Source organism: Haliotis rubra, unplaced genomic scaffold, assembly GCF_003918875.1.
Source record: "Haliotis rubra isolate DU_JTF1 unplaced genomic scaffold, ASM391887v1 Scf33, whole genome shotgun sequence".
Classification (NCBI taxonomy): Eukaryota; Metazoa; Mollusca; class Gastropoda; order Lepetellida; family Haliotidae; genus Haliotis; species Haliotis rubra.
In genome coordinates, this window is record NW_025767002.1 from 1885589 (window position 1) to 1902464 (window position 16876).

Consider the following 16876-nt stretch of genomic DNA (forward strand, 5'->3'; position numbering starts at 1 on the left):
AAGACATCCTGTCAGAAGGATAAAGGATACGGATTAAGGAAACAGGCTTACCACGTACCGTTATTACGCACAGTATTATTGCTAAGACCTGTTGAAGACGTTCCCGAAGGGTGGAAGTTTGTATCCAAAATTCTACTTATAAGTTTGCAGTCACGACAATATTTAATTATTAGAACAGGCATTCGCATCATATCGCTCACATGTGAGATTTTGTGTTTCCTCTTTCGCATCCTCAACCAATTATCAAATAACCAGCATCAAACAAAGGACCCAGGAATGTCATTATTGCACAAGGATAAAAAATCATTTACTGCGAGGCAAAAGCCTTCATCTAAACGACGTCGGGCTTCCCTGAATCAAAATTTAAAAGAACGTCCATTGCTTGTAAAGAGATAAACTCCGCGCGGATCAGGATGCTACAGTATCATTCTTTAATCAATAGCAACCTTTGTCGGACTTCTTCAGCTTCCTACGTTAATCATCAGTCGCAAGTAAAAACAGGCTTGAGGACAGGGACGGTGCCATGGCTTCGTAAATACTTGCCTGCGACACCAAATAATGATAGAATTTGTGGTCTTATCGCTGCAAATTTAAACATGGCTTAATGAGCATTAGCATCTTACGCACAGAAAGAAGAGATTTGTGTAACTGAGCAACAAAGTGCTGAATACGATGCCAAATTAAGCTGTTTATAGTGTGGAACCGTAGGCTTCGTTGATATTTTTTTCAAATTATTGTATATTGCGCCGATATGTAATAGCTCAAGGCATGTACCTCATAAATCATAATTATCTAACTTTATTAAATTCTCAATGGTCCTACATTGATAGGCTGGCGTTAAATTGAAAGAGTATGATGGAAATTTGATATTGGTATATTATCCGCATGTGGTTATTAATCATTAGAGTTGGTTCAGCGCTTAGTAATAGATATGATTGGTGCAATGAAGCGATATGCACAAGTTCATCTTCTATGTGGGTCAGCTGATTTATAGCTTCACAAAGTAGTTTTGTGTATATTAACAAAACATTGTAAATAACAAACAGTACTTGAGTGACTTGTTTGAGTGGCATTTTAGAAGTTGAGACGTACAATATGGAACAAGCTTTTATGGATAACAACTTCTTTATTTCGTGAGTGCGACGTTTCGATACAGATTCTTGTACCGTTGTCAAGCAAGAGTTATACATGAAGTGGAGGAGTTGCATATTTATACTGTGTATAACAATGAAACTACATGCATTGTAATTGACAAAGGAAACAACATAATTGCCATAATTGGTTAAGCAGTAAGCTGATGAAGCCAGTGAGTACACAAAGGATAGTGAATGGTAGCCAGAGATGTATAATTACAGGAGTGGTACAATGAAGGAGATGTTTATACAATAGGTGCGATGTTTATACAATAGATTGGGCTTGGTGGAGGAGTGGATCATAAGCTGATGGAATGAAGTATCCTTGGTCACGGTTGATGGTGGGCTTATGGCGTTTGATGTGAATGGCTTCGTTGAGCTTGCGTTTAGTGAAGTCCGTTTGGTTGTTGGCGAGAATGGTGAAGTCGGACCACTCTATTTGATGTTTGGGGTTTGCTTTGATGTGGTCAGAGATAGCTGATTTGGTGTCGGAGTTAGCAACAGAGGTGCGATGTTCTTTGACTCGGGTGTTGATGGGTCGGGATGTTTCACCTATAGAGTGGTCCGACTTCACCATTCTCGCCAACAACCAAACGGACTTCACTAAACGCAAGCACACCGAAGCCATTCACATCAAACGCCGTAAGCCCACCATCAACCGTGACCAAGGATACTTCATTCCATCAGCTTATGATCCACTCCTCCACCAAGCCCAATCTATTGTATAAACATCGCACCTAAGTTGTTATCCATAAAAACTTGTTCCATATAGTACTTGAGTGGTTCAATGCCTAGCATAGTCCATTCATCATACACGTGCACATACAGGTTAAAATTGATCTTCACCAATCCATGCTGGTCATACGAGGCGGCTAACGGGATCGGGTGGTCAGGCTTGCTGACTTGGTTGACACATGTCATCGTATACCAATTGCATAGAACGATCCGCATGCTGTCGATCACTGGGTTGTCTGGTCCAGACTCGATATTTCACATACCGCCGCCATATAGCTGGAATATTGGTGACTGCGGCGTTACACAACAAAATGACATATCACTGCAATTCTGTTCGAAACGGCGTTAAACCCAACTAACCTACTTACTTGCACGCCGGAATTAATTTGGATATTATGATTTCAAAATGTTCTGTTCGTTCTCACTCGGTTATTTGTAATTATAAGGATGATGGCAGGTGACATATTGTGAGGCCTATTATATTACTGGTCGTATCGGCATCAGTACACATCTCCTAGCATTATTTATGTGGAGGAGTACTGCACAATATTTGTTATGATGAAAGCGACAGTTCTGCACATATGATATTTCTCTCCTCATATTAGGAATATCAAAGCGCTTCAGAAAAACACATGACAGACATGAAAGTCCGGGGAACAACTATCGCAGTGAATGTAATGAAAAGGAAACGGTTATTGTGACAATATTAAACGACATGCTACAAACACGAGTAGACATGAATCGTCATTTCTCGAAGGCTTAACTCAATATCAACATTTTTGTGAAAGGAGAGACTGAGAAATTATTCTTTTGTTCATTGTGATGTGTTTTACAATTAACTTACATACACATATATTGATTATAACAAATACTTGTCCAATGTGTTTGTCATCCCGATGGCTTTTTGGCAGAAATGTGTAACGACATTTGCACATAAACGTCAGTATCAGTATGCATAAATCATTCAATATAATAAAGTCGTTTTTGTAACACTAACATGTTCCTAACTATACAAAACATGTCAATGAAAGCGACAGAACCTTTTCAATAATCACGACGAGCCTCTAATAAAGGTACAGCTTCAGTGTGAATGCTGAAAGCAAGAACATTTCAGCAGGGTAGTTTGATGTATGCTACCCATCAAAGGTTTAGACTCACTAGTGTAAATGTAGCCACTTACTTCAGTCAACTGTTCTAAACTAGATTTGCTAAATATTGCATAATGTTTAAAGGTACTGTTTACACGTGATCTGATGTATTGTAAAACAAATTCGTAACGTTGAAAAAATATTTTCATGATTTCAATAAATGATGAAACTCAGTGAAACTTGGCGAATTCTTAACAAAACTTTACACCAAAACGCAGCTGTTCACATGCACGATATTTGCACATGCTTTTCAGAAAACTGATGCATGATCCTCGTGCAATTCATCTGCATCATGTTTGCAGATGGTTCCTCTAAGTTAGTGGAGAATTCATCTTCGATGTAACCGTATATATACACATATATATACATAACATATAGTGAGTGTTTTACGTGAGTCTAAACTTTTGATGGGTAATATACATTGAAATGACACTCAGCAATGCCCTTAGTGATATGGAGCCAGGAAAGTAGAGTGTAGAAATGCCTTGCAAACGGCCTCTAAACGACGTTAGGACTGTATATACCTGAATACGATTTGCGTTTTTGTTTTTTGTTTAACGACGCAATATTCCACCTATATGGCGGCAGTCTGTAAATAATCGAGTCTGGACCAGACAATCCAGTGATCAACAGCATGAGCGTCGATCTACGCAATTGGGATGTGATGACATGTGTCAACCAGGTCAGCGAGCCTGATCACCCGATCCCGTTAGTCGCCTCTTACGACAAGCATGGACTGCTGAAGACCAATTCCCGGATCTTCACGGGTTCTTGAGTACGAAATACGATTTACAAAGTGGTCAGCTTTCCGACCCGGAGGTTGGGTACTCTGAGAATGTGGGTTTCCGGATGTCACTCAATCCCAAACGCATTCGAATTAGTCCTATGCCTCGAAAGTGCAGCGCAAAAGGAAAATACCCCATACATTTTGCGTATATACCTGCAGAAATAAAAGGCTATCTCTACACGCAGTAATGAAGGTCTTCCAGCGGATAGTGGATCTGATGGTCTGACTGACCGTGTACATGCACGTAAGCAATGGACGTTTGGTATACATCAAGAAGACGCGGAGATTAATCTCTAATGCCTTGTAAAGCTGCGATAAACTAAACACTTTATCTCATCTATAAAAGTGTGTATGGGGTTAAACTGTTTTTAGAAATATTCCAATAATACACCAGAAATGGAGATTAACCCATTTGACCCATTTGGAGAATCGAGCCCAGGCCTTTGGCAAGACGAGGGAACACTTCAACTAGAAGGCTACTCCGTCTATCTCCAATATAATGAGAATCGGTTCCCATCTCCCATCAAGAGCATGCACGATTTCCCGCGTCCTCAACCATATGAACGTACCCACCCACTCTGTAAACATGGTCATGTCTGCACACGTATCCCATCATAACGGAGACTAGTCACTCTCTCCTTACAAGATTCAAGTAATTCAAAGCCCACTCAGTTTCACTTTTGACCCTCATTTCAACAGCTTAATCGAAGCGTTGCAATATCTCTTGTCCTATGCCGCCCAAAGCGTTATGTAGCTAGCAGAATGAGCCGAGTGGACCCGAGTGGTTACCTAGAAATGCTGTAGGCGATATCTTTCCGTCCCGGATGGATACCATGATCGTTATTCCAGTCTCCAGGAAAGGCACGGAGAAGTCGATCTGTTTGGCCCTCTCTGGAGTCACCGTCAAAGACGTCACAGCCATATCCGCCTTGTTCTCCTTCAGAACCCCTATGATGCCATTCCATTCCTTGGTATACTGTGAAAATAGGATCCCGGTATTATTCAATCAAGTGGTCGCATGATGCCACGGGATTATGGAGGAATCTCGAAGAATAATGTTTTTCATCATAACATGCATAAAGTTTAAAAACATATTAAAGTTCAGTGATATGTACATGGACACTCCTGAAATGTTTGTTTATGCAATATTTGACTCGCCAAACAAACCTTAAAGTTCGTTAAAGTCCCAAAGGTCCTTAGTATGGTGATCTACCTTCAGTTGCTGGCGATCTATAGCCCGTTTTTGTTTTGTCCTAATTTGAAATCCAATTTTAGAGAGAGATGCTAGTTTTGTTTCTTGATACTGTGATATTCTAGTTAGTTTTACCGTCCTTCGACGACAGGTTTTATAGTTTACATGTATTTATGGACAATTCTAAACTTGTTTTAGTCACGATATGGCTGAAATATTGCCGATGTGACTGTGAATCTTAACTCATTCACTCACTTTAAGTTCGTTAATGTATATCCCTCAATGTTTCCAAACACAAGTCATTGTCCAATCAAGCCTAATAGCCCTTGGTGGAAACTTACCGAGTTTTCTGCTCCCCATTGGCCATCAGCAACTTCAAAGAGCTCAAAGTCAAAATTTAACTCCAGGGCAAAGATACGTAGGATATCAATGCTGAGACCAGTGCAGCAGGTGTTGTTGGTGACGTTGCTCGTTCTAGGCGACAGAGAAAATGGAAAAACGTCAACACCTTCCATGCCCTAAAGGACTTTCATGTTCCTATCTGTCACATGACAAGAACAGATAGATTAAACAAAAGGTATCGACAATTTTCATGCAATCACAGTTCTTTGATGCATGCTGTGAAGCTGTGAGAATATGAATAAAATATATGTTTGAACTTTCTGAATTTTCTGTTTTTGAAAACCAAGGACATTAAGTATATGCCATTTCCCGAAGCAAATATCTGAGGTATGGCTTTGACATGAAAGCGTGAAAATTAAATAAAAGCGACAAAACGCTAAATGTCCCGAAAAAATGGAATCGACTGTCGATCCATTTAGCGTAAAATTAAAATTTGAGGTAAAAATGATGCAAAAAATTCCAAAGGCAAGTAAATTGTTCACCAAAAAAGCACGGGAACATATGCTACGAGTCAGTTAAGGAAATTGCAACCTTTGCCCATTCTTTGAATATTGTAACCTTGAAAAGAAACAACAGCTGCAACAGGAACATCAACTAAGCAATGGTTAAGCAACTGTCAAAACACATATATCACTCCAAGTTTTGAGACACTGTTTGTGAAACAATCGGTTAGCTGAACACTCGTATTTTCCCAAGTCTGGAGGTCTGGATCGGTGTTAAAGTGCATATTGCCCACAGTAAGGGCAACTGTCCACCAAGTCAGAGAAAAGTTATATCGATTGGAACGTGGTGGGTGACATTTACTCTAATCCTGACTGACAGCCTTATTCTCAATAAAAAACCCGAAAAGAATATCCAGGAGAATGTACACCCAAATAGATGTAATGTGATATATCTTGTATGATTTGAAAAATGCAGCGCAGCAACGTTGACCCTGAACGTGCCTCCATGTTTGATCTTTAACAGTTTAAAGAGTTTTAGAACTGAGCCAGATTCTTTTCTCCGTCTCGATGAGTCTGTCCATGATGTATAACACTTTTGTGATGGCGATTAAAAAAATGTTTAACTCGTGATCAGCTTCATGTTCTGCTGTTAATCCAAAACCGATCTAAAAAGTTCTGTTTAAAGTGTATTAAAAGTATCGCCTACCACTCCCTTCATTCAATAGAAGCATGTGCCTTTGAAGATGCTAATATATTTTTTTACGATTTGTCGATTTCTCATTTCAGATGAATTTCTATTGTCAGTTTCAGAAATGAAAAACGAAAACCGGATATTTACAATATAACGAGCTGTTAAAACATGCAATCAACGCAATAATGCTTTCTTCAGTCACGTTTTGATCCCAGTTAGAGAATACATCATTTCATAAAGCAATACCAGCCTTGTGAGTAATGAACCGAAATGTGTAAACATCATAAACATTTTATGATTAACTGGGGAGCTAATTGTCTATTTCCAAATAATAAATAGTTCACGGATTCATTATAAGCTGAGAATATTGATTTTTCTACTGAGGGAGAGTTGTCCCGTGTTTACATCCAAAGCGTTCTTATTGCGCCATAAACTTGCTCTGTCGTAGTTAGACGCACATACTGCATATAGCGAATGTGTTATTCAATTTCCCTATCTTAAGTACGTGAGTAAACATTGCTTTCGTGAAGCATAAGTACCATTTCAGCTAATGGAACTGAACGCCTGTGCTAATGCCCCTGTCAATATGCATTACATCACTGTTTAAAAAATTCTGGACATCCTCTGTGAGCTTAAAAATACGTTCTGTGAAAATGGAAGAAGTAGAATCCAGTGTCTCCTGGTGTAAGCTTTATCGAACTGTCTTAACCGAATGGTTGGGAAACGCCGTTCACGTGGATCTAAAGTTACACCCGTTCTTTTATGGCACTGTAAGAACCATGGAGCTTATACGAGGTATGCACTCATGAGATTCTGTTTATGCCTTCTTCCAAAGGCAACCACATTCCTTGCCCGTTGCCGACCAAAGTTTGGGAGGTACAGAAGTGCATCTTCTATTTTATATCATGATGCTAGCTCACGATTTTGTTGGTTTGTTGGGTAACTCCGCATTCAGCAATATTCCAGCTATATGGCGGCGGTCTGTAGATAATCGAGACAACCCTGAGATGACAGAATGATCATCGGCCTACGTAATCGGGATACGATGGCATGTGTCAACCAAGTCAGCGGGTCTGACCACCCAATCCCGTTAGTCGCCTTTTACGACAAGCATGGGTTACTGAAGACGAATTCTAACCGGAATCTTCACGGTTTAGAAATTAGTCTTCTAAAGGTAATGCTCATTTTGTTACATGACCTTCCATTACCTCTCGTTCCTGTCGTTCCTGGCGTACACCCGACACGGCACCGCATTGTGTTCACACATGCCTGTCCTGTTGTCGAAGTCGCGGTACATGACATACGGGTCTTCCTTCCACGTGACTATCCGAAGGAAGTACTTCTCCGGCTTTCCTTTTGGAGGTTCCGTAGATTCTCCTGGCCATGTGATTCCCTGAATGACCAGACCATCTTTGGTCCAGCTACCGACCTGTATATGTACAAGAGTGAGTGAGTGGGAGTGAGTGAGTGAGTGAGTGAGTGAGTGAGTGAGTGAGTGAGTGAGTGAGTGAGTGAGTGAGTGAGTGAGTGAGTGAGTGAGTGAGCGAGCGAGCATGTACGGTAGTGACAAATAATGAATCAACTAACAAACACTAGTGTATTGATATTGTTTTACGGCGCGTTTGGCAAATCAGAATTTTTTTACAGCGACATGAATGAGATCGATTCTATCAAAGGGAAAGCAGAACCTAAAAGCATGAACAACGATCAATGATGTGAGGGAGAATTACACGCTTTCACCAAGAGGACACACATCAACCACAAGATCCCCTTTAGCCAGACGGTCCGACAAACGCAAGTGCGAGGGACCCTTTGAGCCTCTGTTTCTATTAGAGGTTATTCCTGTTAAGACCAAAGCTCGACTGCTACCAGTGCCTGTCCTGTATGGCGACTAAATTGATCGGATAGTCCGTTTTGGTTACTTGGTTTATTGTGTGTCACCGGATCCAAATGACGTGTATACATGTTCACGATATCAATCACTGGTTTAGTTTTTTGACAGCAGCCATTGAGCTGGGTTATTGCGAACGCAGCTTTAAAGGTCGCAGAAAACACACATGCAGCACAAACAAAAACAGACAACCTACTTAAAATTCTGATCGAAAGTACAATTTCTTTGTTTTCGTCATTTTCCTTTCCAAATTGAAGTTTACAATCGTCTCCCTTTTTAAATGTAATTTTTGTTTGCATGTTGATAATAGTTTTCGCATCCGCTGTGTATCTGGCTTTTTCATTAGGTCTGTAATAACGAGTTACTGGATTTACATTAAGTCTTGTCTAGCGCGTTTATATAGATTAAATATTGGGTGCTAAACCAGCATTTTAGCATCAGAAAAGAAACATGCATTTTCATTTACCTTCTGTAATAAAATAACAAATTGGAAAAAATATGCTAAAACGTTTTCAAAGAAAAAGCAGGAAATGTGGTTCTTAGTAATCTTAAGCCAAACTACGTTATTACATGCGTCATAGAAATTCTGATTGCCTGTATTCAATAGATGGGGTAGTGTACTAACTTACAATCTTACACTATTATAGCAAACTCAAACATCTGCTCAAACGTGGCCTATTTGTGCATAAATGTGTACGTCTATCATGCTCTTGGTGAATATATAACTATCTATCTTGACAATCTGCTTCATGTGTACTTATTCGTCTTTTGAGATAGAGACTATTCACAGTTTGCTAAGGATCAAATCATTGATTCAACTGAAAAATATGATGTGGGGTCAAATTTGGTTTAAATATCTAAGCTTATTGTAAGCATGGATACTCGGTTTCAGTGTGTCATTTCATCTTGTGGATCCCATACCTGCTATTGACAGGTGTTGTGTACTTGTGAATGACTTGTTCCATGATTTGCAAAATGGTTCCCTGGTGCCATGAAAACCATTTGTATGGTTACTCATGTATCAAGTGCATAAGGTTACAGATTAAATTGACTGTTTGCCTAAGAGGGGTTACCATATAATTATCTATCCAGTTTGAAATGGATACAATTTCAAATTATAAATCTACGTTTAAGTAAAGTTGTGATTTATTGTGATCCTTTAGCAAAGTGTGAGTAATATATTATGTTCTCATTGACGTGATGCAAGCGTTACAATGACACATCAGTGTTAGCTGATTCCAACATCAAGATGCATGTCGGCTGATACAAAGCAATGCATGCCTGAATTGACAGTCTGGTAATATCCTTTTATGCCTGAAATGACAGTCTGGTACGTATCGATGTATGCCTGAAATGACAGTCTGGTACGTATCGATGTATGCCTGAAATGACAGTCTGGTACGTATCAATGTATGCCTGAAATGACAGTCTGGTACGTATCGATGTATGCCTGAAATGACAGTCTGGTACGTATCAATGTATGCCTGAAATGACAGGATCTGGTACGTAGTCTGGGTATCGATGTATGCATGAAATGTATCGAATGACAGTCTGGTACATGTCCGTATTGAAATGAGAGTCTGGTTCGTATTGTATGCCATATAGCTTCTGACAGTACCTATATTGTATACATGTCAGTGCCTCCTGTTTTGAAAATATTGTACATGCCAATGTATCTATTGGCAGTCTGGCCATTATAAATGACTCCCTTGACAGTCTGGTATATAGTGGGTGAGTGAATAAGGTTTTACGCCGCTTTCACCAATATTCCAGCAATATCACACCGAGGAACAGCAGAAATGGGCTTCACACTCTGCACTATGTGGGGAATCGAACCCGGACCTTCAGCGTGGCGGGGGGTAGCCTACGGTTAAAGCGGCTGCTAGCCACGCTGTAGACCCGGGCTCGATTCCCAACATGGGTACAATGCGTGAAGTCCATTTGTGGTGATCCCCGTAGTGATATTGCTGGAATATTCCTAAAAGCGGCGTAAAACCATACTCACTCACTCACTACGTATGTGGTGTGCGTACCTCCTTAGCTATTGGGTAGTTCCTGTCGCTCCTCTGAATGTTCAGAATCTGGAGGGAAGTGTGCTTGAGAACACCCGTGTCATTGAAATCATGTGACGGCGCATTCTTCAGATAGCTGAAATCCATAAACAATGTTCGCAATGCATTTGCTATCACAGTTTGTCATATATAAAACACCCCATCATTTGGCGTACATTGTGTAAAACATAATGGAGTTACCATTCCTCCGATAACAGAAGAAACAAGGACTGCTCTCATGTCCCCTTGTCGAATTTGCAGATTTTATAGGGCCAAAACGCGAAATATTTTTCGTCTTTTTATAAATTTGTAAAAGTAATGAAAATGAAAACAAAAACATCTAAATCGAGCAAATAAACGAAATAAAAAAATGGTGATCTGTACAAAGATGTTACAGCCGTTAAGAGCCTCGAAATGTAGATGTAGGTATTTACATTTTTTATTTAAGTAAAAACATCTTCATTTGTCATTGAATTATTCCAAACAGAAATATCAAACTCCCGAGAGACTGAAACAGGTGCGATTTACCGTTAAGTTACGAATACAAGAAGACAACTATTCACTTCTTATCCACCAAGTGCTGTTCTGAAACAAATCCCACTTTTCTCTTCAAGAGAACATATTCACAAGGTGTAGCCAACTATTTACTGCCATGCTGAACAGAGTCTAACTTATATCATCTTCAGTCTCAAAGGAGATATGGCAAGCATATCGTGCTGACAAGAGAACCTACTTGAAAAATTCGCCCCCATCGTTCCAGAACTGCCTCTTGGTCTCCTTACAGGAGAAGCTGGTGTTCAAGTTGATGGTCATATCGTTGCCCACCTTGTTGATCGCCTCAAACCACATCGTCAGTGTAGACGTAATGGCGTTTTTCATTGCTGTCAAACCGTTCTCAAACGATATAGCTGAAAAGATATGTTCTATTCGTCTTGAAAAAGTAAGGGGTACTTTTTCGTGGACGTATCTTTAAGGTGTGTCTTACTTTGCTCGTGGAGGTTCTGGAGCGAGCATGAGTGACCACTGTTGCACGAAACATTTAGGAATATTCAAGAAAATGATGAAAGGAGCTTAATGAATAGTCTTCGGGTATTGTAACCATATGGGGAATCAAACTTAGGTCTTTCCTTTGGAGACGTAATCGTCAAGCAATTTAGGGTAGCATTCAATGTATTGGTCCTTTAGGAGTTAGTGAGTGAGTACGGATTCATGTGTACAGCTTTAGTCTAGAAATCCCAGCATATTACCCCGAAAATGGGTTTCACTGTATCCATGTAGAAATTGGAGTGTGTGAGCGTTAACACCATACTCAGCAATATTCCACCTATATGGCGGCGGTCTGTAAATAATGGAGTCTGGACCAGACAATCCAGTGATCAACAGCATGAGTATCGATCTACGCAATTGGGATCTGATGACATGTGTCAACCAAGTCAGCGAACCTGACCATCCGATGTCAATCATGATCTTCACGGGTCTGTAGAAACTGGAACCCGGCATGGCGACTGAATTCTTTAACCACTGGGCCACCTCAGCGTCCCTGGTTACCTAGGAGGAGGTACATATAGGTACATAACTCCTGCATCTCCGGCTTCCTGGTAAGAATGTCACAACAACCTTCAGGAACGCCAATCGTGAGAGGACACCAAATAGATAGGGTAGTCCTGGTCAACGTCCAGGTTGATTGAGTGTCAAGGTACTCTGACAACATTGATAATTGCTCTGCAATGTTAACTGAAGAAATGTCTCCTCCAGACACGATTATATACAGGAAGCGTTATATAGCTGGAATAGGTCTGTGTGTGTCGTTGACCAACAAACAACCAATGAAGGCTGTGCTAAATGTATGCATTTGGCGGTAGGGTTGGTTGATCGGTTTATTGTTTAACGCCGCACTCGGCAATATTCCAGCTATATGGCGGCGGTCTGTAAATAATAGAGTCTAGACCAAACAATCCAGTGATCAACAGCATGAGCATCCATCTACGCAACTGGGATACAATAACATGTGTCAACCATGTCAACGAGCCTGACCACTCGATCCCGTTAGTCGCCTCTGAGGTTACTGCATGAGACCAATTCTAACCCGGATCCTCACGGATCTGGCTGTAGGCAATAGAGATACTTTAACTCCTTTTAAACAACACGCCATCCTGAAGTCATTACTTTCTTTAAAAGAAAGATCTCTACAGGATTCGTTACATGATCTTTTGCATTTTTATAAGATTTATAAACATGTTGTATCTACAGTGAAATATGAATGCCATAACCCAGACCTGTTGTCGATAGTCTGGAATTATGCTTAAGTGGAGACAACGAGTATCACAAATGTAGACATTTACATATTTATTTAAAACATAAACATCTAAATTATTCTGCATTTGTGACTAAAGTATTCGAAACAGGTATATTAAACTCCAGACAGACTGAAACAAATGCGTTTTACAGTTACGTGATGTTTTGACGAATACATGACTAAGTTAGGAACACAACTGTACAATAAAAGTATGCCAAGTGCTATTAGGTTGTCCTGAAATAAATGCCACTTTTATATACGTGTCAGATGCGGTTTGTCTTGAAAACCGTTGTTCATGTACCTACATTTAGCGTCGATGTTGAAAGTAACATCGGGTGACGTTAAGTCAATGTCAATAATCAGTCTGGATCAACTGGCGAGAAAACATTGAAAAAAAATATTTCCAGTCCTGTTTTCAAGAATACAAAAACTATCAAAACTTAATCTACTCCTCCCGATCCCCGACTGGCAAAACCATGTAAACTTAGCGACGCTTGAAGGAACCCCGACGATGCATTTCTGGAATGTCTAGCCTACAGTAACATATAAACTGCCCTCACCAAAGAGTCCATATGGGTAACTTGATGCCACTCGGCCTCTGAAACCCAGTGATAACGCTGTTGAAGTTATAATCCACACATAATCTTTCGTTGTCAATCCAATACTCGCTGCCACATCAAGGATGTTTTTCGACTCAGAACTGCAAAATACGAAAGAAATATTCCATCAAATAATGCATTAGTCTGTCAGTGGCAATTATGCCATTGGACGATGATTCGATAGGATATCTCTACAGTAATACCAGACTAAGAAGATTTTGAAGGTATGTATGTTTACTATCATATGTAATCCTTTTGCTATCATATGTAATCCTTTTGCTATCATATATAATCCTTCTGTCGTTCCTGTCATATCTAGGGAACGATGAAATACAATGTGTGTGACCTCTAATATGGCTCTATGTAACGTGCCTTGTTACTTTATATTGAGTATGACATATATGAGTGACAGTATGGATTTACGCTGGTTCACCAATATTCCAGCAATATCAGGAGGGTGGACACCTGACAAGGGCTTCACACAATGTACCGACAGAGGGAATTGTAGTTGTGTCTTCAGCAACGAGCGACATATGTCATATGTCATATGTTGACAAATGGGAACATTATTCGCTAAATGATATTTATTCCATAAAATCTTTCATTACACAATCCTCTAGAATTTGAACACACTTTGATTTCAAAGGGCTTGCTGGACTTGCTTCTATACATACAAGTGGAAGAGCAAAGAAACTTTACCCCTCAGTCTTGTATAATAATATGATACTTATGAATATCTTAAAATAGCGATATAATATCCCAGAATGAACTGTATTGGTGCCTAGTCAGCATTAAGTTATGCCTCTAGGCCAAATGTAGAGATAGCGTCAAAATCAGGTAATATTATCACCAATACTGCATATGTTGTCCATGTTGAACACCAGTGCTTGTCACCGTCCATTACACCATGCGGTTCATACTCATGCAGTTGGTCTATGAACATGTGGACACTGTTTCAACAGTGGGGTAAACCTTGTTTGTGTTTAGTAACCTAGTACGTTCTGTGGCTAGTACTATAACAACTAGACTTTTGAAGGATGAGTGAGTGAGTGAGTTTAGTTTTACGCCGCACTCAGCAATATTCCAGCTATATGGCGGTTTTAAAGGAAGGGAGGTGTCATAATAATTACTGAATAACACATTTGCTGCTGGTGAGATATCCTAAAAGATAGGGACTTTTCCAGCATTTGGTCAAGGACATACAGTACATGGTTTAAGTATTTCATACAGTTTGACTTAACACTTTATGTTTGTATTATACATGTCGATCGAGCGGTAAATATGTTTCATCAGGAATGGCATTTCACTCTAGAAAGTAGCTCTCGTTACGAATTATATAGAACATTTAAAAACCTATTACAACCTGAACTGTATTTATCTAAACTTACTTTTAAGTGTAACAGAAAAATATTTGTCAAATATAGGACAGGTTTGTTGGACTTAATCGTAAATAGAGGCAGAAAACTGTCCATCCCAAAATCTGAAAGATCTTGTCCTTTATGTAATTCTTCAGTAGTAGATGAACTACATTTTACCCTTGACTGTCCATTTTATGAAGATTTACGTTACATGTATATCCCAGAACGTTATCTGTCGGAACCACCACTGATAGCTTTTACCAGTTTATTAACAACTAATAATGAATCCACCCTACCCAATCTAGCTCTCTATGTTAAATATGCATTTATTCGTCGTAACGAGCACTTACAGTTAACCATGTCTTAATGTATGTTACTCGCTTATATAAGGACCGGTGGCCTAAAATACAATAAACGATTGTCTTGTTTTGTCTACATGTCGCACAATACTACTGATGTGCATCTCAGAAATCGTATATTTTACAATATATTGGCTCGAAAATAATTCGTTCCACGTCTTAAAAAAACCCCACAAAATTATCCATCCATATTCACAAAATGGTGCAGGAAAGTGTGACGGGTGAATAATCATAATCAAATTTTAAATCAAGAAATGTTATTTTAATGTTCAAAGTGATACTACACCTTTTCTCAGTATCATATCACTGCAAACTAGAACTCTCTGTATGCTCTATGAGCATGCCCCCGGCGTGGAATTTTGGCGCTTTAGAAATATACTTATTATTATTATTATTAAATAACTTCAGAGCAGTTCAAGAAAGAACACGGTAAACTTTCTGTTGTGCCTCAGGGTTAGATGCTTATGTTCTAAACATATTCCACTGTCAAAATGAAGGTATGAATGAGTTTGGAAAATGAAACTTGGATACATAATGAACCGGTGTATATTTGAGTCATGATATAGTTTTGGTCGCAGCTATCTTAAACATGCATTTATTTTAGATATAATTCTAAACCTTTTTAGGACATGATGGATATGCCTGTTCCCTGATCGTCACGTCAACGACCCGGGTTTGATTCCGGTATATAGTGTAAAGTACAAGTCTGGTGTCCTCCGCTGTGATATTGCTGGAATGTGGTAAAAAGAGGGTAATTCCATACGAACTCACTTTTGCAATCACTTATTGTTTAATCAAGATATGTTTCTTTTTCGTTTTTCTTTTCGTTTTAGAACCTTCCAAAACACACACTACATGACCCCTCCTCAAATGGTCTGTCCTTCATTTGCATATATTGTGGGTTTTTTTCAAATATGTATTAAAAACTATAACAAATACGTGTCATCAAAATGTACAGAAACAGAAGAAAAAGTTTCGCGCTGCATAAAATTATTACAATATCACTTTATCGCACTGTATTCAACGTAATACAACAACACCCTTTTCAACGTAACGTAGCTCTCAGAAGGTCAACAAAACACAACACAACACAACACAAGCCATCCAAACGCAAACCAATGTATGTACATCACAACACAACAGCCCCATCGATTCAAAATCGCCCTACACCGACTTCCCAACCCTCTGTCATTGCCAATATCCTCTTCCCAATATCCCCTTACCAAGTAGATCAAAGATTGATATGTAAGTAATGGGTAGCTATCTATCAACCTGAGAGATTAATTCATTCCCCAAACCCTATCCCCCTTCCCTTCTATCACCTGACTTCACTTCGTCTCCCAAGCCAAATCGCAGTCTCCATCATGGAACTGACAAATACTTCTGAATCCCTTCCTTAACACTTCGTCGCCTTTATGTCAATTCCCACAACTCTAAGATAGCTCCGAGAGAATACGATTTTCCATCATTTCCAAGTTCTGTCTCTCGATTTCTCTTTCCTCTTTCTTGTCAAGTGCTCTATTGGTACCACGAATAATACATTCTTCGGGTTCTTGTGTATGAGACTGACAGCTTTGGGTCTTGTTATTGTCATAGGAAATCTTCAAGTTCATCTGTCTGTGCACCGACCATGTGTTACCAATTCTCGGTGCCATGACTCGGTGTTCTGTCACTCTAGTCGACGGACGAACGTGTGCCATGATCTATGACACCTTCTCGTGGTCAGGGGATGCACTCTGTTCACGTGACACACGTGACTGAGTTACTGATCGATCTGGTACCACACCCTGA

The 16876-nt window shown here is 39.6% G+C and overlaps 1 protein-coding gene across 3 annotated transcripts in view; it reads right to left on the reverse strand.

The window, feature by feature from the left end:
* LOC124284157 (glutamate receptor ionotropic, NMDA 2B-like) overlaps positions 1–16876 on the reverse strand; it is a 103400-nt gene that overhangs the window by 20471 nt on the left and 66053 nt on the right. For all 3 annotated transcript variants that reach the window (XM_046720222.1, XM_046720221.1, XM_046720223.1), the window contains exons 5-10: positions 13330–13469; positions 11207–11381; positions 10456–10570; positions 7740–7960; positions 5337–5469; positions 4593–4779 (exon numbers count right to left, since the gene is read on the reverse strand). In XM_046720222.1, coding sequence (XP_046576178.1) covers positions 4593–4779; positions 5337–5469; positions 7740–7960; positions 10456–10570; positions 11207–11381; positions 13330–13469 — 971 coding nt within the window. The remainder of the gene's footprint in view (positions 1–4592; positions 4780–5336; positions 5470–7739; positions 7961–10455; positions 10571–11206; positions 11382–13329; positions 13470–16876) is intronic.